Source organism: Acanthochromis polyacanthus, chromosome 19 (assembly GCF_021347895.1).
Source record: "Acanthochromis polyacanthus isolate Apoly-LR-REF ecotype Palm Island chromosome 19, KAUST_Apoly_ChrSc, whole genome shotgun sequence".
NCBI lineage: Eukaryota > Metazoa > Chordata > Actinopteri > Pomacentridae > Acanthochromis > Acanthochromis polyacanthus.
This window is the reverse complement of record NC_067131.1, coordinates 11157211-11179546: the sequence shown is the minus strand read 5'-3', so window position 1 is coordinate 11179546 and position 22336 is coordinate 11157211. Positions and strand designations below refer to the sequence as shown.

General features: G+C 38.9%; 1 protein-coding gene across 2 annotated transcripts in view; it reads right to left on the bottom strand.

The window, feature by feature from the left end:
* Positions 1-22336, bottom strand: part of atrnl1b (attractin-like 1b) — a 75802-nt gene that overhangs the window by 5789 nt on the left and 47677 nt on the right. For both annotated transcript variants that reach the window (XM_022196031.2, XM_022196032.2), the window contains exon 27: positions 11245-11352. In XM_022196031.2, the coding sequence (XP_022051723.1) occupies positions 11245-11352 (108 nt within the window). The remainder of the gene's footprint in view (positions 1-11244; positions 11353-22336) is intronic.

Below are 22336 nucleotides of genomic sequence, written 5' to 3'. Positions count from 1 at the left end.
CCTGATTACTCAGTGACATTGAAGGCTTTGTCACATCCCTGAGGCTTTAGAGTCTAGACCCCAGCTAACACAATGGAAAATCCTGATATATCATGTATAAATATGTCATATATATATATATATATATATATATATATATATATATATATATATATCAAATCATATACATACAGTTAGGCATGGGCCGGTTACCGGTTTTAAGGTATACCACGGTATGAAAAAGTCAAGGTTTCAAAACCACTAAAATTTTCCGTCATACCATTCCTGCGGTATGAGCGTTTTTTTTAATGTGACGTCTCATCAGGGAGAAAGTAGAGGTCCCTCACGCTGTGTGAAGCTGCAGCCTAAAGCGCCCCTCCGCCCGCTCACCTGCGTTTGTTGTGAGTGACAAGCAGGCAGCTCTGCAGGCTGTGTGATGGCTGAAGGAGGCGAGCCCCCGGAACTTTTTCCGCCGTCCAAGCGGACTAAGTCGGCTGTTTGGGAATACTTCGGCTACTGTAAAAAGCCAGACGGCCACGGCTTGGAGGAAGAAGGTCGCCCGACATGCGAAACGTGCTTGAGGACAGTGGCAGCCCGAGGAGGCAATACATCGAATATGATAGCGCATCTACGGGAGCACCACCCATCGCTGTATGCTAAATTAAAGGTGCTGTCTTGAAATGAACGAGCGTATTAGCGTCTGACATTAGTGAAATGAGCTTGTTACCGAGGCAGATATGGTAACTACCATATCTTATCTTTTCTTCATCTCTATCTTTTAGTAACTTTTTTTTATATTTTAACTGAGGCAGATACGGTAACTAGCTTGCTAAGGATTTATCTTAGCATGCTAGTTACCATATCTGCCTTAGTAAAAAAAAAAAAAAGTTATCCACAACTTTTTTCTTTCATCAATCTTTATTGCTAAGATGGATAACAACAGCTAGTTTACTCTAACATTTTAGAGCTGCAATCATAATACCGTGAAACCGTGATATTTTTGCCTAAGGTTATCATACCGTCAGAATCTCATACCGGCCCATGCCTACATACAGTATGCTAGATTTATATCAAAGTGGGGAAATGGGAAATGATTGATTTAGTGTTCATCAGCTTTCAAGCAATGTACTCCACAAACTAGTTAGTACCTTTGAGTGAAGACACTGCTTGACTCCATACCACTGTCTGCTCTGCTACATGTGCTGCAGACAGTGCTAAATGTATTGTAAACAACAAAGTTGAAGCTGCTCTGCTCGATAAACTATGTGGCGACACCATTTCAACATTACCCTGTGCAATTTTTTCTGCATCGTGCTCTACAAAGAAATAAGCTTTGATATCAATGCATGTCGTACGACACAGATATGAAATATCTGTGATAAGTCAGTGTCATTTGATAACAGGTTGGGATCGAGCTGCAAACAAATAGCAGGCGATCATGCTTACAAAACAATTTAACAAGATGAACTTCACAGAACAAACAACAGTGGTGCACAATGGACAGCGAAAAGAAAAAAAGGATGAACATTCTTAACATTAAAGGGGAACTTTAGTTTTTTTAAACCTGGGGTCTGTTTCCATGTGTAATTTCATACATGTGAGTGATGGAGAAATGAATTTTCGACATAGCTCCAGTATTTAGCCAGGCAGGCAGCTTAGCAGCTCAGCTAGCAGCTCGGCTAGCGAAAAGTATGGGGCAGCCCCATACGCAAATCTCGTTCCGAAATCACGCGAGAGCTCACGCCAAAACACCGGTTTTGGCGCGAGCTCTTGCGCGATTTCGGAACGAGATTTGCTTTCTAGCGTCCTGAGATTTGGATACAGACCACAACAAAGCGCGATCGCCAGGTAATGTGGAGGTTTTCGTTCACTTCTCATCTCTAGTATGTTGTGGGACGCTCATTGAGACTATCTGAGCCGGTCAGTGTGGGGCAAAAAGCACGTTAGGGCGGACTTTGACGCGGGGGGGCCTCTTGCCCCATACTTTTCGCTAGCTGAGCTGCTAGCTGAGCTGTGAAGCTGCCTGCCTGGCTAAATACTGGAGCTATGTCGAAAATTAATTTCTCCATCACTCACATGTATGAAATGACATATGGAAACAGACCCCAGGTTGAAAAAAACCGAAGTTCCCCTTTAACAGCTGCTAATGGTATTGGACACATCAGCTGTTTTATTACCATGTTCATCACACAAGCGGAAACACTACATGTTGGGGATTTTAGCTTACTAAGATATTACTTTCCTTGATTCATTTTAGCTCGCTGACACCAACAAGAGAGGAAAATACACAAGATCTTTTGGGCCACACGGGAAAGTAAATTATTCATTGATTGAATTAGACTCTATTAAGAAGCCAATTGATGAAGTTTAATCTTCGTTAGCTTTCCATTGACCTGGCTCTGTAGTCAAAGGAGTGAAAGCTTTAACCGATGATGTGACATCATCTGATGTACAAATATGCCATACTTCAATAGACATGCTACAGAATGGTGAATCTAAGATGTAATAGGTGTGTCCTTCCTCAAAAGAGAGCCCTCTCTATAGAATTCTATTCATTTGCAGGTTATGAATGCTGTCAACATTGTCCCTAGATGTTGTCCATTTGCTTGTCCTACTAATCAGCTGGAACTAATACAGAGAGACAGAGAGAGGGGGAGAAGGGAGAATAGGACACAGGTGAAGGGAAAAAAACAAAAAAAAAGAAAATGGAAGGGCAGGCTAAAGACCAAAGTGCAAACAGAAGGTACATTAAAAGTGACAGGGGCAAATTTTAGTTGTTAATCAATTGCTAAACTGTTCGAGGAACATAATGTTTACACACATCACTACGCCTGATTTCAAACATCTTTCCTTTCATTACAGGTTTCATTAAAGGCTTTAAAACTAATTTATATGCAACGCTGGTACACTGTCAGAACAACCTGGGATCAGTCCAGGTAGCCTCAAGTATCTTCAAGACTGCACATTAAGTCTCACTGCCTCTAACCTACAATTAGAACAAGTCTGACGCCCTCAATGAGCTAAAAACCTTTGAAAGCACCATGTGAAAGGAAGCACAGGGAGGCTAACATCACATTTTAAAGTACACTATGCATGAGAGCTATGTTCTTATGTCTTGTATGTTGGACCTAGAGACTGTTTCTGTGCATTCTTACACAACCCAATTAGGGCACATGGCCAGAACACAGTATTCTCATGCGTCTTCACAGGCACATACACATTGGAAAGGGGCATGACATACAAGCACAATTAAACTGCAGCCATTTCATGACAACTCAAGCAGTTCTTCTAATGAATCACTACATTTACTGCATTTATACCAAGGAGCTCATTTAAACATTTTGTTGGTTGAGCACTTTGGTCCAGAGAGAATTATCTCAAGAACTATTAAACAGCTGAAGGTGAAATTTTGAAGATCTTTGTTGTAATTTGTCCAATTTTAATACTAGCGCCACTAGCTGGTCAGTTTCCCAGCGGCTATTTTTGACAGAGTCCGCACCAGTTGGGTCTAAAAACTTGACTTTCAATTTGTGATTTTATGTGGTGACAAAATGTGTTAGCATTTAGCTTAAAGAACGGTTGTCCCCAAGTTTTATGTCACATACAGGCAACCAAGGCCTGCATGTGAGGAGATTCTTACTCTTGTTAACCTTTGAACAGAAGTAATGTGTAAAAATTGTTTCATATTCATATAGAAAAGGTCAGAAATGAATAAAAATATGAAGACGAAGAAACAAGCAAAACCAGCTGTCCTAGCTAACTGAAAAAAATAGAGAGAGGTCTTCAGAAATTCTGCTCAGCTGACCAAGTTGTAATTATTCTTTCATGCCAGCGAGTACAGGACATATTTAATGCTGCCTGGATTCCCTTTGAAATGGAAACAGCTGATGAATAAAATGTTCACGAAGTCAGAACTTATTTAGAAAAGGTGTTTCCATCTTCCATGAAATGCATTAGCTGTTATGCAAAAAAAAAAGTCACATCTATCTCATGCGAGAATATAAACTTTTGTGCAAATTTTAGGAAGCTTCATCAAATTCTGCCGTTTCCATTAACACTTTCTAATGCAATATTTCAAAATGTGCATTTTAAGAAGTTACAGAAGCACGGCTGCTGCTACTTTTGCAACACGTCCCATCACACAAGCTCCAGACTCTGTTTGCCTTTCAGTGCTTCACTTGTCACCCGGCCATATATCCAGTTACTGGTACAATTTAGAACATGGGTATGGGCTGTGTCAGTCACTGGATAAACCCTTCAGCTCTGTTTACACTTCCTTTACTGCACCATTTTCCAAACCAAAGCTTCTAACATCAGCTCTTCAGGTCACTCTACATGTATAAGCTGCCAACTCTACATGTCGTTAGCAGTAGCTCTGTTTTCATTAAAGGACTATTTGCTTACATATTCTCTCTGCACTGTTTAACCAACCTCAACAATTGACCCTTTAACTGGACATATTAAATATACAGTATTAGAATAATGAGCTCAGGTTTGACTGTTGCAAATTGTGTACGCCGATATAATGCAATAAGGCGGTGGATATTTGGGTTCATTTGTGCGATATTCTATATAATATGTTGACTATGTTAGCATTATTAGCATCAACATAGACTACCAGTCAATTATTTGGACACACCTTCTCATTTAATGTTTTTTTTCTAGATTTTCATGACTATTTACATTGTAGATTCTCACTGAAGGAATCAAAACCATGAACGAACACATACGAAATTATGTAGTAAACAAAAAAGAACTGAAAGAAGTCAAAATGTTTTATATTTTCGATTCTTCAAAATAGCCACCCTTTGCTTTGATTACTGCTTTGCACACTCTTAGCATTTTCTCAATTTAAAAAAAAAAAAAAACCCTGATGGACTTTTTTTTTGACAATTCAGCCCTAAATATCACATTTTTGTTTGTTTGTGTGACACGCAGCACCCTCTCGGTTTCTCACCGTTTAGAATACTGGAAGCATACCTGCAACGAAGAGAAAACAATCAAAAACATTCAGAAATCACTTCATTCCAGCTGAGTCACAGGGGTTGCCTTTTCTATCAACACCTTTTAAAAATGGCGTGTCCAATTTTCAGATCCTCCGACGGCGGTTTACACAGCCTGCATTTTTACTACGCATTAATGAAGCGTGAGCACTGTACTGTGGTCATTCGTAAACCATCCGAGTGCATAAACACGCACACACCCACGCGAGAAAAACACACAAACATGCACGTAAAATGTGTCTCTGCTTTCCTTTCCCCGCTGACAGGTGTCATCCATCATACTGGCTGTTCGTTAGCGGTTCCATATGCTGAATGTCGGCCATAGTGAATAGAGAGGCTTAGGTCTGCAGTGTCTGGGCCCGAATGGCTCTCTGTCCAACAACTGCTGACATCTTGGTCACGAACAGCAATGCCCATCTTGGGGGTTTAACCCTTTAAGCTTCAGTGTACCGCCGGCGGTACACCTACTAATTTGCATAGGAATTTCAAGAATGTCCGACGGCCGCAAACACGCTTATACAAACACTATACACCGATGGAAAGCTTAGATTCTCATGAATCTGCCGGTATAAACCACTTTCAGATGCGATTACCACAGCGGGTGAGAAAAACACATTTGTCCGACAAAAACAAATATCCATCCATCCGTTCTCTATACACGGCTTCAACGTACACAGCGCGACTCACATTTCCGGGTTCATTATTATACACAAAAAAAAAGATTCCACAAAAAACGGCCATAATCCAACCTTTTACATCCAGATGACACAAGCCAGGAAACTATTTTGTCCAAAACATGTCCTGAAGTCGGTATAAAATCCCCGAATCGGTCCTTTTCAAGGAAATGCACCTCGCGATGCCCGTCCAATATTCCCTGTATTTTTCGTAATTTTTTTATTTAAAAATAGAATATTAGCGATTTTTTGTACTGAAAACGGCTGGAATTGACTGAAGCTTAAAGGGTTAAAGCAGCCAAATGGGAGAAATGGGCACAAAGTCTGTTGCAATTTTCTCTCTCCAGACCAGCTGGAGGGTCTGTAAAGTAGCGAACTAACTAATGCAGCGAGATCGGTGCCGACAATACAGTCCGAGAATAAGGTTCTAAATGTTGTTGGAAAGGGCGTGATGGGTCGCTCTAATAATGCAGCTCTTCTGTTTTCTTCTTATACACTTCTAAATTACTAAATGAGTGAATCGCAGTTAGTAGGACAGACAGAGCTGGTGAAACAAATACGCAACACGCCATCAGTGTCCTCTTTGACATCAACAAATATTTCCAATAGCTAAGTGGTGCCAGATGCTGATCAATTAACCTTTACAGAAGAGAATTAGGCTTGTTTCACATGGTTCACCTTCAGCTCGTGCCAATGCATGTGATGGAGCTGTATATGCTCCAACATATGCATTTGGAAATTTGAAACTATATAGATTACATTTTTCCAAATGCACACATGTCCGAAACACACAAACACGTTACAAAGGCTGTGAAAAGTCACTTCAACAGAATTATGAGGTCCATCTCACCAAGAAACTAAGAAATCCCTGTAAGAGTGCATCTGTTCTTCGCTTTTCTCAACAAAAAGAGGCCAAAAAGAAACATTAAGGGCAGTCGATGGCTATGGAAAGGTCAGGCTAAGTTAGCAGCATAATGATGCCATTGATTCCAACAATAGTGCATTGCAAAGATGGCTGCACCCAGTCAAAGGATGGATTTCCTTGGAGAATAAGCTCAAAAACCTCTACACAATTATCTAAAGTGTGGGAGTATTTTAGACAGAAAGCCAACAACCCAAATCCCAGAGCGTTTTGTTGAGAACGACCTAATGAGAGAGAATTAAAGAGACTGTCAGGATTATCAACGAACAGAATGTGTTCTGTTAGTAGTACAATGCATCATCTAACATTATTTTTCAGATCTTTTATATGTTCCGTTTACAGCAACAGCCATGTGTGAGTGAGAAAAGACCTTAAACTAACGTTACAGACTCTTGTTACAGTCTGTAAATCGTTTGAGTCATTATCCTTGCACGACAACGATACAAAAATATGCTTGCTCATCATAAACTTAACGGGCTGCACAGTGGTGTAGTGGTTAGCACTTTCACCTTGCAGCAAGAAGATCCCCGGTTCAAATCCCGGGGTGGGCCTGGGATCTTTCTGCATGGAGTTTGCATGTTCTCTCTGTGCATGCATGGGTTTTCTTCTGGTACTCCGGCTTCCTCCCACAGTCCAAAAATATGCTGAGGTTAACTGATTATTCTAAATTGCCCGTAGGTGTGAATGTGAGTGTGATTGTTTGTCTGTATATGTAGCCCAGTGACAGACTGACGACCTGTCCAGGGTGTCCCCTGCCTTCGCCCGAGTCAGCTGAGATAGGCTCCAGCACCCCCCGCGACCCCAGTGAGGATAAAGCGGTGTATAGAGAATGGATGGATGGATGGATGATAAACTTAACTGCATATTACACTAGTAAGTTAAAAAGAGTTTCAAGTCAAGGGCTTCGGTAAAAAATATTGACTCTCAAATTTGGGCAAAGTGTCAATATGACAGAGTGATTAAATTAATCTCTGTCCTTTTGAGTTTGAGGTCCAGTCTGACAAATAGGATGCATTGTTATTATTGATATCAGGCAACAGCCGTGATGTGGAAATTAAATGGGTCAATATGTAATTGCAGGACTTTTTGTCACATAGTTGACAGGTATCATAGTTGACATATTTGCTAATTTCAGAAATGTGTGCAAGATATTACCCATGGACTTTAAAAGACCCTCAATTATATATTGACCCAGATGATCTTTAGGAGACTGAACAAAATGTTGAAATATACATGAGTTTTTACATGTATGACAAAGTCATTCTATATAATTAAGTGCTGGAAAATATTCTTTACATTTATCAACTGATGAAAAACGAGGCTAACTGATGAAAAAATAACTGTTTGGTGCATTCTTTGTGATTTAGAGCCATGTAGATTAGTCCTGTCTGTTAACGGTGCCGGTTCCACCTAAGGAGGCATCAGGTACTTTGAGTTTTAGTGTTCAGATAATCCTGGGAGACCTGGCAGTCAGTGTCAGATGTGAAGTAGTTTGGATTAGTTGTTAGATGCTACTGAGAAAGCTGCAAGCAGCCATACGGGAGGCCAACAAAGCCTCTCATTCCAATCAGCTCTGTTTTTAACAGCCACTGCACTAGTTAGCACAAATATATCAGTTAGAACTCCTTTATGCAAATCATTTTAACTCATGGGTGCTAAAAACAAAATTAGGCACAAGAACTTTGAAAGTCTTTGCTTTTTTCCCCACATATTCAAAATGCATACAATTGTGTGTTCGTTATTATTAGCATAGTGGATGTCTTTTGTTTCCCTGGAAGGTAGGTTTTATGACCTTTCAGTAAGTATACCATATGTTAATGAAGGATTTGACTAATGCATATTGAGCATTAACATCTCCTCAGACAATAAGGCTATGCTCTCTTTACATATTGTTAAATGTGATTTGTGTACTACAGGAAAACCCAGAACTGAATTCATTAACTGAACAACACTTAACTAACTTCATTGCAATTCAAATTCTCCATCTACACTTGCATCTATTCTTGAAAAACATTTTAACATTGTATTTTTATACTGGAGAGGGAGCACATTGTGGAAAAAGAGTACAAACCCAAATTTCAGGCATGTAAATGACTTCCAAAAGACAACAAAGTTTTCAGGTGCTTTCTGCGTTTGTACTTTTATAATAACTTCTTTAAAAGCTGTCTGGACATCTAAGCAAAGTCTTCAAAGTCACGCATTTATAGGTCCAGCCTGCATCTTGAAAGGGTCGACAAACAGAAGACTGCAGATGCGCTTTTTTCACGGTTATCATTTCCAAAACAGCTTGGAACATTGTTTACAGCAATACCCTCCAGTGGGTACGAAGTTTCTACTTTAATGTGCCTCGAAACAAGAACACCGGCTTTGATTTTTTTGGTGCAGGAGAGGAAGGAACGCCGACGCAATAAATTATTAAACAGCAAATGGACACACATGCCTCTGACAAGTATGTATTAACATTTTACTTAAATCAAGGTAAAGCACTGGATTCAGAGACCATTCAGGTTTAGACTGTACTCGACTGCTTTAAAAGAGCGGCAATATGGTGCGCTGAAAGAGCTAAGAAGCATTGTTTTTTTCCCCTTTTGCTCTTTATGTTGCCCTTCACAATATCATAATGCATGGTGAGCACCACTCAGCGGTGCACTAATAGCTAATGTGGTGCCTCTTTGCTGGTTGCCACAGTGATTTTATTTCTCTCTGCAGCAGGTGACACAGAGCTTGATCCTCACTGGGGAATCACTATTGGTCTTCATTCTGAGGATGTAGTTCTCTGTATTGCTTTAAACTACACTTTTATTCCATGTGGCATCAAGCCCAACACTGTCCTTTGCGCCAGACTTCCCCTCTACTTTATATTTATACGGAGCAACTGGACATGACAGAAGCACACGGTGCAAAAGCAGATGAGCATCTAGGGTATAATTATAAATTAATCAATTACATGTGGAATGCAAAAAAGCAATGCAACATATTCCGAGTGAACAACCGAACAGGAGAAATTATCCAAAATGAAAACAGAATAAAAAAAAATACACTGTGAGAAATGGAAGAATAATGAAAACCGCAAATGTCTTTTCTTGCTAAAAGGTTAAAATAACCATAAAAATCATTTGAAAAAATCCATACAAATCTCAAAAAAATCTCGGCATCATGACATCATTTTACACGAAAGACCCTTTCAAAACAAAATCAATTGAAAACTGTCAGAAAGTCGGCAACTCTGATTGTAGAGGACAATTTGTGAAAAGAAGAGAGATGGAAGGAAAAAGCATCAGCGGCAGATTTCTTATTGACGTGATCAGTGGATAAAAGGCTGACATATTTGGAGTAGAAGGGCAGGCGCCAGATAGGTTTATCGCAGAAATCTCTAGCGCTACTTTACTTTGCCATATCCTCTATGTCAGTAGAAGCACGTGTAACCTTTGGAATGTCGCACTTTATAGCTAGTTTTGGAGCTCAATGTTGTCTTGAAAGAGGGTTCTGCTGTCAGCGATCAGTATAGAAGATCCCTGCAAAAAGTAACTCCCTTTTTCTTTAAGCGGAAGCTGTACTGGCTTTATTTTAATGATAGTGTCTACAGATACGGACCGTACCCGTAGCCTGTGGCCTACGGATACGGCACTTTACCTTACCATAAATATTAATGAGACGGACATGAATATTAATGAGCGGGCTGATGAACCCGCTTTGTGATTGGCTGGTAATCCGACGTACATAAATATTAATGAGCCGGCTTGGTAATCCAAGTGATGAAGGCGCTTCCGTGATTCGAGGTGAATCTGCGTGCCGAGCCTGTCATATCAGTCATCTGCTGTTCTCTTTTCTATCATGCATAATGTCTTATAAATATCATTATCTGACTTTTTCACGGACAGCGATTTGGGGGTTGAAATCAGCATTACTATTAAAAATAGCAAAACTTTTTATTCACGTGACCCTGTTCTAATAAAGCACAAACAGCAAACAAAACAAATGGCGGAACTAACAGCCAGCAAACTACAAGTATTTTTTTACCTTCAAAAGTAGCGACAGACTATTACATATTAACAACCTAAACAAAACCCTGACGTATTTTCTACGTCTGTCAACACAGACACTGCACGTCAGTCACTTTAATGTTAGCGGACTCTGTTGAATGGCTAAGTTACATAACCACAAACAAATCTCACAATATCACAGTAAATCGAGTTTGTGGGTTTTTTTTTAACTCATGCCGAATTAAAGAGCTGCTCCTCACCATTCACGAGTGTTTGTTTCATATTCGACATCCTTAATTTTATCTTGTAAATTAGCGTCCGAAATTAAATGGGAACATTTGCAATGGAGTTCGTCAGCGGCTTCCACCACTGAACGCGGTAAACTAATTAATAGGAACTGGACTTCAAACAATTTATACACGGCGTCTAAAAGCGTAAAAACTGCAATGTCTGAAGTGTGAGAGGAGACGGTGTATTTTTGGTTAAATTATACAATGTTCGCCGTCAAAGTCATTCATATAAACTGCCTGTAATGTGCAGCAAATAGTAGTTAACCGGCACCAGCTCTTCAGTGACCTTAACGGGTCCGTACCTCTAGTACAGATGCTACAGGTACAGGTCCGTACCTGTAGCATCAATCTATTTTAATAATGTGTGTGTGAGAGCGAGGAAATAAGACTCACATCAACCACAGGCTGCAAAACTTCCGTTAGCTCTCCTCTGGCATCCAGTGAAACAGCAACCGAGGCAAACGGACGACTGGCCATCTGCTGACGCTCTCTCATCAGTTGCTGCAATATCAAAACACAGATGACAGATGAGAAAAACATATGTCAAACTGTAATTCAACAAAAGATGCACGGACAGAGCCTTCGAGAAATACTCTCTACTGAAATGCTAACATATGAATGCACATAGATGCTGTGTACGTAAGACAAAAAAATCTTTATTAATAAGGAATTTAACCCAGGATCACTCAAAGCAATTAAAATAAATACATTAATGTATGAGGCTTTTTTGTAATTAAATATATACCATGTGTTTGAGGAATACGGAACTGTAATTTAAAAAAAATCAGGGCGAATAATAAAAAAGAAATCCACTTTATTATGAGTACAATTACAGAGTTGTTAGACTGATAGTGGTCATCGTTGTGATTAAGATATTGTATCTAAATTCCGATGTATATTGTAAAAATGATAGTAAATGACGTTACAGAACACCTGGAATGCTCTGTGTCATAGCAACACGCTTCATAGGGTTCATAATGAGGAAGGAATGAAGAATTTAAAATAAAAAAAAAAAGATTTCATGCACTGTGATTTACACCTTCGGGGCAATTACAGTAGGAGGCTAAAAAAATCAATAGCAGATATTGATGAGGAAACACTGAGAGACTATTCAGAAATATCCATGACCTAAGGACGTGGACTTCCACCAAGACCCGATTTTAAGATTTCATACAACTGAAAAAAAAACCCGCAAAAATAAATATTCATTATGAAGTCTGTTTCTGAGGTATGAAACTACTCCAGACATACATATTCTGAACATTTTTTAATTAAGATCACCACAGCAAATCCAGGAACCGACGTGAAGCCGGATGAGATTTATTCTAGAATAACATTCAAGGCTAAAACAAGTCAATCGCTGTATCTGTGCTACTGATTTGATCAACACAGTCTGCGATGTATTTACTGTAATGTTTTTTTTCTCCATCAAGACAAATTTATGTCAAAGCTTCTGCACAGAAACGCTGCGGTTACACTACGACCACAGCGTGACAAGTTTTGCCCCTTAGACCGAGCAGAAAATAGCTTCTCTTGTTCCCCTACTAATCAATATTGTAAAACAACTAGCGCCACACTTTCATCAGCAACGCACTGTCTGATCAATATCTAAACAGGCCGCCATTTTAGCGCCAAGGACATCGCTGATTGTTATTGGATTTGAGATGAGCTTAAGTGTGCTGCATTAAGATCTAATTGTACTTCAGATTACTAAGCACTTCGAGTGGCTGTGATGGTCGACCTCATAACCTGCCCTTCCTCTGTACCCCAAGGAATGTTGCTCCACGTGTGCACAAACATACAGTTCCATATCCAAGTAACTTTACATTTTATGGTAAAAGCATTTAACAGTAAGATCGAAAAATTTATTTGCTGCCATATTATTGGATGTTATGGGTTCTGAGCAGGCGTAAACTAACCGTGACGTCACCCGTTGGTTTCAACGCCGAGAAAATGAAGCCAGGATTTTGCTACTTCCTGGTCGCCGTTTTGGATTTTTTGGAGCCAGTGACGTAAAAAGTGTCATCAAACAGACTGGACCGGAGAGCAACTAGGGGCAGGATTGACTGAGGACTCTCTTATCCTGCCCACATTTTACCGCAGAGGCTTCTGTTGCTGTCTATCAAGTATAGCCACGCCCCCTGGCTCCGCCAACTTTAACGATTTATTTAAAATTCAGTATTGATTTATTTTAAGATCGGCCACCTGATCTCTCATTTTGACCATGAAAACTAACGGGAAAAAAATCCTGAGCTGTAGAACATCAGTCTATCAAATTTTATTTTTCCAAAAATGAATTGGGGTCTATGGAGAAAAAGCTTTTTGGAGCCAACCCTAGCGGACGGCGTGATATTGCAAGTTTTTAACACTTCCGGGTTGGCTTCAATTCTGGAGCCAGATGCTACATCCACTATATATACAGTCTATGGTTCTGAGATTTTCAACAGTTTGTGAGATCAGCCTTATAAGCAGGTCTAACCACTTGGCAGCCATCTTGGCAATGCCCCAATGCAGTAATTTCAGGCTAACAGGACCAGACCCCTATCTAAGTGAATGGGGAGAGAGCTATAAGTGCAATTTTATTAGTCAAAAGGACATAAAAACTGCATGTACAAAATTACAAACGTAATATATCTTTAAAAAAATGCTTCGAAAGTTTCATGGCTTTGCCTCAAAATCAAGTTAAAAAGCGTATTTCTCCATACATTATACTTGACAATGCAGCAATCCAATTGGCTGGATGTCCTTTTAAGGAGGACCAGTTGGGCACGCGCCATACAACGGCCATTTTTAATGCTACGGAAATCTCCCATAGAATTCTATTCAGGATGTTTTGAGCAGTGAGTCTTTTCCTCATAACATCTCTGGAGAAAATCTTCTCCAACTATCAAGTGTTCAAGCCCAGTGTAGAAACTAGACATGGCAAAAGTTTTTAGGTTTCTGCATATGTTGAAGCAGGGTGCATGCGGATGGAGCAAAAATGATATTTGGCATTTGAAGAGAATCACCAAAATTACACCACTTATCAAAGTAATAAAGCGTGAAACAGAAAAGAAACGTTGGATTTTCAACTTTCTGACAGTCCTTGAACAAATTAGTCTGACTTTTATAGTTATGCTGGGAAGAACAAGCAGCTCAAACCAAGCTCAAAATCGTGATATTTCATTAAAATCACATTATTCTCCACGTCTTGCTTAAAAATTTTCCACAAACAAAACTCTTTGGTGACACACAAACAATTCTGCACTCCATGGTGCAATTGTAAATCCATTAGTGACTCGGCTGTGACAAAGAGATATAAGAAAAAAATTCAGGGGCTTTTGGTTGAACTGCAGGCTGTGCCTATACAGAACCGATGTTAGACAAATATAGTTACAAAAAAATAGTAATGTATCCATAATATTTAGAGCTATGATTTTTAATGGGTTTAAATAATCAAATAATTTAAAAAAAAATCTATTTTTGCTTTACTAGGTTTTTTTTTAGGATTTATGGCATTGGAACTTTGGTAAAGTATAAATGAGAGATTTTTAAGCAGCTGTGGTTGTTTTATTTTCATAGAAATGCAGGACTTCATATTGCAGTGAAAAATGAGCCGACAGCGAGTAAAAATGTGATATGCCCATGACCCAATACCTCTTTGTGGTTCAAAAGGCTCAAATCTAAAAACAGACTTATATTAGAACAAAAGAGCAAAAAAAAAAAAAAAGAACAAAAGAGCATGTTTTTTCTGTGGTCTCAATTTATAAGCTGCTGAAAACCCTAAAATGTCGCATAGACAGCATTTTCAACTCGAGCTAACATTAGCTGAAGTTATTAAAATCTTCCAGCAACAGCTGTTATTTCAGCCAACAAAGCAACGTTCACCAACGAGAAATAGGAAACTTGTTTTTGTCTACTTCAGTCTAAAGATCAAACACCCGTTCTCTCTTAAATTAATAAGAATTCCACGTGTAATTTTGCCACCGTTATCATTAAATGCTGCATTAACAGGAAGGAAAACGTACTTGGGCGTTTCGCAGCCTAGCATTAAAACTCTTTAGCTCATCCTACAAAAGAACAAAGTCTATGATTAAAGCTAAAATATTCTGTTTCAGCACTTTCCACTTATCTCACATTATCCCTTTAATAAAACAGTGTGCGCCCGTTTGGGTCAGCTGTTTGAGAGTTTTCTGGTGGTCTCATTCCATCACAGGAATTTGTCCTTGGGGTCGTAATGAACCCTGAAAATCTTGTGTCCAGACCCCCTCCCTCGCTCACTCTGAATATAATTAAGTATTCATTAGTCTGGCTCATAATCGGCGAACTTCATATGAGGTGTGGAGAGGTTGACGGCATCGTAGAAACGTGAAAAAAAAATGGTTTGATTATGTATCTAGCAGTACATCAAGACCTCAATCTGTTTGATAAATTTACAATAAAAGAGACTTTGTCAGAGTATTGTGATCACTGCTATAGTTCTTTTGTGTACAGGAAGAAGGAAAAAAAAAAGAAGTCAAAACCCTGATAAGATATTCGGGAGAAAACAGTGACTCATTCCCTTCAACTAGAGCCTCTATCAACTGCAGCTTTTTATTAATTTATTATTTATTTTTTGGTAGAGATTCAATTAAATACAACCTTTCACAAGTTCACAAAACAATGGATCATGTTCTGAAATACTGCTGAAAAGTAATAAACTTTTTATATCATGCACTCTAACCTGTCTGAAAGACATGAAATGGAAAACAACAACGTATTGGAATTTATTTCCAGCTTAATGTGACTTGTATTTGCATAATTTACATTATAACACAATATTATACCCGCTGTTTACATAATTTTCTGAAAAATTCAGAAACTTATTGTAGATCATTGGAGCATTAGTCAGTATGCATGCAGCAGCATGAATGGTATTAAATCCCCAGTCTTTTTGCCTCCCTGTGCAATTTAATAAATTTTAAAAATGACAAATGCTGCAACACGTATGTTGAAGCAGTTTGTACACTCGGCCATTACTTTACTCTTGTTCTGACTCTCTGGTGGAGGGTGGACTAGAACATTCCCTAGGGGAGGTAAAGCTGAGAGAAGAAAAAAAAACAACAGCAGCCAGATGAAATTGAGATTGATCACCTGATTGATTTTTCTTTTTGCAGCCCTGATTTTTAAACTTTAGATCTGAAGTCCCATGTTGGATTGTTGTACATCTCTACTCTTAAACATCAAAGCGGCAATACAAAACCTATAGATTTGAGCTGCTGGGCCACCGCGGGTCAAAATGAGAAAGTTTGCCCTTTTGGAAAAGATAAACGCAGGATGGAGGGCCCGGCGAGGTTGCTGCAAAACAAGAAACAGCTCACGGCTTATTATGGCTTCCAAACACAAAAGCCTCAAATCCAGCAACATTCATCCTAAATGTCAGATAGCAGTAACGTTATTTATCATGTTGCGGAATTCGTTTAAAGCATGAGGAGAGAGCGGAGGCAAAGTCAGGGTACGCTTGCGCTTTGCTCTGTGTCCAGAACATGCATCAAAAAAAAAATGTGTCGGGAATACAATCATCAAACGGCCAATACAATACCGGAGAGATTCTAGGGATGAATACTAAGTCAACGACAAAAGGCAAGAGTGAACTCTGTAAAACCAATTAACGTTTGTGCAATGACAGACTGATTTTGTCAAGAATACAAGCTGGAGCCATTCACGGTTTCGATAAGGGTGGGCATGGAGTGCATTGCCGTGCAACTTGATTAATTTGGCAAGTGAGTGCATGAATTATCTGTCTAGTGAATACAGCATTTTGTTCCCTTCACTGGATTTTATAAAAGGGTAGGTGTCATCCCGCCTCTGAGCACATTCTACACCCAAGCAGGTCACTCTGTCCCTTTCAAAGATCACTGGCTGTAGCCACCGGTGCTGTCCTCAAGAATCAAATAAACTCAGTTAAAATAAAACGCAAGAAGAAAATATTGAGCTGCCACTTTATTTTTCCCTGCTAGCACATTATTATTGTGTATGTTGATGCATGTTTGACAATCTACACTCATGCTGTGATTAATGATCACCACATGAAGATACCAATCCCAGCGCACCGCCACTGTGCATCATGCTGATATGATGTGTTGCTGAGCTGTAGTGTGTGGGCTGTGGAACCTTAAAGACGGAAATATCATACAATATAAAGCGTAAAGCAGTAACACAGCTCCTACCTGGTGTCAACTACTAATCACAGTCACGCTGCATCTGCAACTTCGGAGGGAATTATTCGAGTGCAAACTTTAAACTGCACAAAGGACAATCAAGGTGACAAGGGGCTTAAGAGTAGGATAATCTTATTGCAGCAATCGATGAGCGCTGATTGAGCTCTTCAAGAGCAGAGCGCGAGACCACCAAGTCTGCAGAGGGACAACGTGCAAATTACATGCTTAGTAAAGTGTTCCTTTTATCATTGTCAGCGCCAGCATTAAAGATAAATTCGATGATCAAAACAGGTGTTATTACAGTCGGTGTTACGATATATTGGATTTTTAATAACAGATTTTTAACAATATAAATGAGCAAAATGATCAGTCTGACAATAAGGTGCATAATGGGAACATGGAAGATGAAGCAAACTGTTGGTGAGTATTTGGTTGACACACTAACATGGGAGCAACACATTGAACAGTTCTGGTTACAGATTCTTTCTCCACCTCCCTACACTTCAGGAAAATTCATTTGCCAAAAAAAAAAAAGGGCAAAACACAATAAACAAAGAAAAATAAAAGAAAAATTAGAGCTAAACTTGATGGATAACATTTTTTCCCGCATATTTTGTTTGTCTATCTTTAGGTCTTCTTTTTCTTTCTTTCCATATCCTTATCATCACATCTTTTGACCACAATCACTGTATAGTGATACTCTGTCATTGTGACTGCACTAGTATACAGTGACCAGTTTACCCCTTCTTAACTGTTCATAAATGGTGCCAAAATGACACCATTTATCGTGACACGAAAGTATAAAAACATTTAGAATTAGACCATCGACTTCCAGACGGTCCTTGAACTACTCCTGTAAATTTTGGTTTAGTTGGGGAAAAATAAGTCAGTGTAAGTTAAACATTTAATTAAGGATCAAAACACCTCATCAAAATCAATGTATAGACATGTCTCATTTTAAAAATTGCCCTAAATGAATAGTTTGTCGTACATACACTCTGCAAAAAAAAACAAAACAAACATAACATGTCCACAGTCCTTTGATTAGCCATTACTGACTGAGATGCGACCAACAGTCACGACAAAAATTCAGGGGACTTTTTTGGTGGCCATAGGAAAAACAGAACAAAGCAAACAGAAAAAAACCCCAACACAAACTGCTTGGGGTTCACAGGACTAATTGATACGACAACAAATATTAAAAATGCCAGCCTGGAAATGCATTAGGAGGTGCTATTGTGGAAAAAAATACAAAAAAAACCCCCACATATGAGCAGTCCAGGAAAACCTGCATTTAATGCCAGCACTGTATTTAAGTGTTTACCTTGTGACTGCTGCAAGAAAAGTTCAAATGACTGTCACATCCCAGAATTGTAATAAACAGATTTGGCGCCTGATAAGTCTTCAGACTTAAAGATGGACTGAGGTTAACACTAATGTATGCATCAAGTCATTTTGATTTGATGAATTAAAAATGCTCACATTCTGATGTTAAGTGAGTAAAATGTTTACAATGTCAACAAATTAACATGTTACACACTAAAAAATATAATCTGAGAACCATATATTTTATCTGAAACAGTCTAGTAGATTGAAAGTGGGTGAAAAAATAATGTGTTTATCTGTTAGTGTACTGGAGAAAAAGTTAGGGGACCTGTTACACTGTAATAATAATGTAATAATGAAATATTGGTGTTTTCTAAAGTAATTCAATAACAGTTTTGAGTTTTTAGAAAGCCAGTAACTATCAGCAACTATCATATGTTGCAAGTGTGTACAAGCGGTGCATTAGATAAATGCACATGTTGGTGTGTAGAACATCTTTGTGTTGCCGTCTCGTGAAATGTCAGCGCCCCCTCCCTTCTGTTCCCCCCATAGGTAGCTTCAAAGAGGTCAGCCCTTGTCCTCTTCTGTGGCATTTACAGCTGTTGTCTTTTCCTCCCTTTGTCCCCACTCAGGATCCAAGTCTTGTCACCTATCCCCGGCTAAAATTATTCAAATGGTACAGCTGCACCTTTGGTACCGCGTCCTTTCATGTGCCGAGCAAACAGAACGCCCGTATTCAAATGATTGCCTTAATGTGGCAAACATTCAGCTCTGCAAGATTAAGTAAATACCAGGAACAACATGTGCACCACTTCTGGGAAGTTCTTAGTGATTATTGTTCTGTCCTCCATTCCCAGTTAATTTTCTGAATCACATATTGATAATGACTGCATGGTTATATACAAACACTTGTGTCAAATATGTTTCCTTAATTGCACTGAAAATCTGGTTCACATCAACATATTGCTTTTTAGATAGAGCACAGCCCAGAAGCACCAGGACAGATTTTGCACCAGAAAACCAATAAAAAACAGTCAAAAGTTCAATCAGTATCAGACATCCATATGCCACTTGGCTGGATCAGAGCCTCATTATTGTCTGTGCCATTTCTAAAAGCCTCATTAAGACTCATTCATTCCATGGCCTTATGTCAGATGGAGGCTTAGATGGCCCCCAGCCCAAATCCTTCCATCCCTTATTTTGGACGAGTCTCCTAAGTGCAGGGGGCTGTTCGCACGCTCCTTCAAATTAACCGGACACAATGCTCAGTGACGAGCCAATCAGTTCACCAATGAGACCAGTTCGGCAGCACCCAATCACTTTTATGTGATACTAGAAGACCAAGTTCTGTCTCAACACAAACGATTAATCACAACATGGCTACAACTTCACTTCAGTTACCATGTGGCAGACTGCTCTATGCAACATAAAGTACTTACTATTACAAGCTGTGTAGCAAAAATATATTCTGAATTCCACTAGTCTACTCACCTGGTCCGAAATGATCTGTAGACTTTGCATTAAGAAAACAACGTTATGGACCTACAGAATTACTTTTACACATGATCAAATACATTGCTAGCCGAGTCAGAAACTGACTGAATTAACACTTCTATATTCCTGTAAAATGCACACTGCCCAAGAGCTTGTAAAAGTTGATGACACTGGTAATCAGAAACTAATAAAATGCCTTTTTATATCGTCTATATGAAGGGAAATACCAACAGAATAACAATGATGCTGACTGTAGTCTGCATTTGAAAGCAAAACTGTGGCAGTGTACGTCTGTATTCATGTCAAAAACGCGACAAAAATTGCATTTGCTGGATTTATTACCTTTGAACCGCCATCTACAGTTCTATTTTTCTTTTTGCCGGCTCTATCATGCACCTTAAGATAAATGAGTGTTCATTTTAAAATGGGGACCGGTATTTTTAATGCCCTGTTTGAAGTAAAACAAACAAAACGCCTACGTCAAAGCAAGCAAGTGATTTCTGTGTAATTGTCTTCGGAGCAGACAATGCTACAGACAGAAGACCTTGTTTTTTGGGTAGTGTTTTTTTTTTTTTTTAAAGAAGGATTGATTATGTCTGCACTCTGTCAGACACTGATAATAAGAGCGTATTAAACAAAAGTAAGAAGAGGATGTAAGTTGAAGGTTGTTCAAAAGACTTATTTTTCCAGCTGGATCATTTGTATTTTTTATGTGCAATAAGAAATTATACACCGATATGCTTATTCTAGTGTGATAACAAAAGGTATCGTTACAAATGGTGAGAAAACAGGCCAGGTGAGAAGTTTAAAACGGCAGTAGGATGAGATGTGCAGACTTTAAGTTGTTGTTTGACCTTATAGCTTTAAAAACGCTTTCAAACAGAAGTGCTTCAAGTACACAAGTGATGCATTGGATGCCCTATTTGATACACAAAACCTCTTTACTTAACTAGTCCTGTAATGATCTCTAAAAATGATTCTACTTATTCCGGTATTACGCAAGAGCGTCCAGGAGAACTGCCACATGAGAAGTAGTTAAAGACTACTTGCAAAGCTGAAGTACCAATAACAGCACTGAAGAACACCCTCTAGGCTGTTACTGCTTTCAGGAAAAGGTTACCAACACGCAGTCTTCTCTTTATAATGTTTCTTTAAAAGTAGGGCACCTGGAAATGCCACAACAGGAACCTTTGGGTATTATTTTTCACAGGTTTATGAAGCCCTGTACCACAAAACCATGTGACAGTAATACAACTTGAAATTAATCATGATTTTGTCTTTGTGTCCACAGGGTCCGACTGCATAAGAGAAAAGCATTTGATCAAAATTTCATATCCTCAGCTGGTCAGATCTGTGGTTCAAGCTACAGAATTCACTCTCATCAAAACTGTAGCCTGTAAGAGCTTCACTTTTTGAGCTTGAAAGAAATCCAAACAGCCTCCCAGCTTCAAGAAAAGAAAAATGAGTTCAGCACAGTATATACCTTGTTTTTAATGACTGGATCATGCTTTTAAAAGTAAAGCATATCATGTTCTGTTACAAAATGAGCCAAAAAGTACATGTATAAATGTTCAAATGCCATATCCTCCTATATTCTTTAACTAATTCATTGATAGGAACTGATGCTGTCGAAATCCTTCATACTTCGAAAAGTAAAAACATCTTGTAACAAAAGTTTTTGATCCACTGAAATTAAGCTATGTAAGTTGTTTTATTTAACTATGTATTTGTTTTTATCTGGCAGCTGAAGGACAGTGACAAAGAGATGGTATGAATGGCAAGAGCAGACAGAAAAAGTGAGCGGAATGTTAATAGCTCAAGCCCATCTGCTTGCATTAATTTTTATTGGCTTTAATTCTTTGGATAGGCATGATTTGGAGTCGCGGCAGCTATCATTCTTGTTTATTTTCATTTATCAATTAGAGGATATAAAATTCAGATCCTATGATTATCAATGTCATCCCCAAAGGGGGAATAAATTGGGAGAGCTTTATTAGTAGACTGCAGGTCATAAGGCTGGATGTGCACCAAATTAAACCTCCTGCAATCGAGTGCCAAACGGTATCTAGGAGAAGACAGGAGTCTCTGAGAAGTGATGGAAATGACAGTTGCTCTTACAGAAACCAGAAGCCACCAAATGCAGTTTGGGTCAAGGGCGGTGAATTTGCATACTTTCGCTCTCTTCCTCAATTTCCTGCACAGTATCTTCCTTACCCTCTTTTATAATTTCTTCTGCCAATCATCTTATCTTCTCACCCTTTTTCATCCCCATCTTTTTCAACCTCATCTTTCACACCAACACTGAATATTAATGATTGATATCTCCTTTTCCTTATGTTATTCATAGTATCTCTACTTGCTTCATTCATACATCTTTCCACTGGTCCACTACACTTAAATTCACTATTTATCTGAGTTATCATCTTTGCTCAGACCATATTTGACTTTGAAAAAAATCATAAATCAAATAGCAGGACGCTGACGAA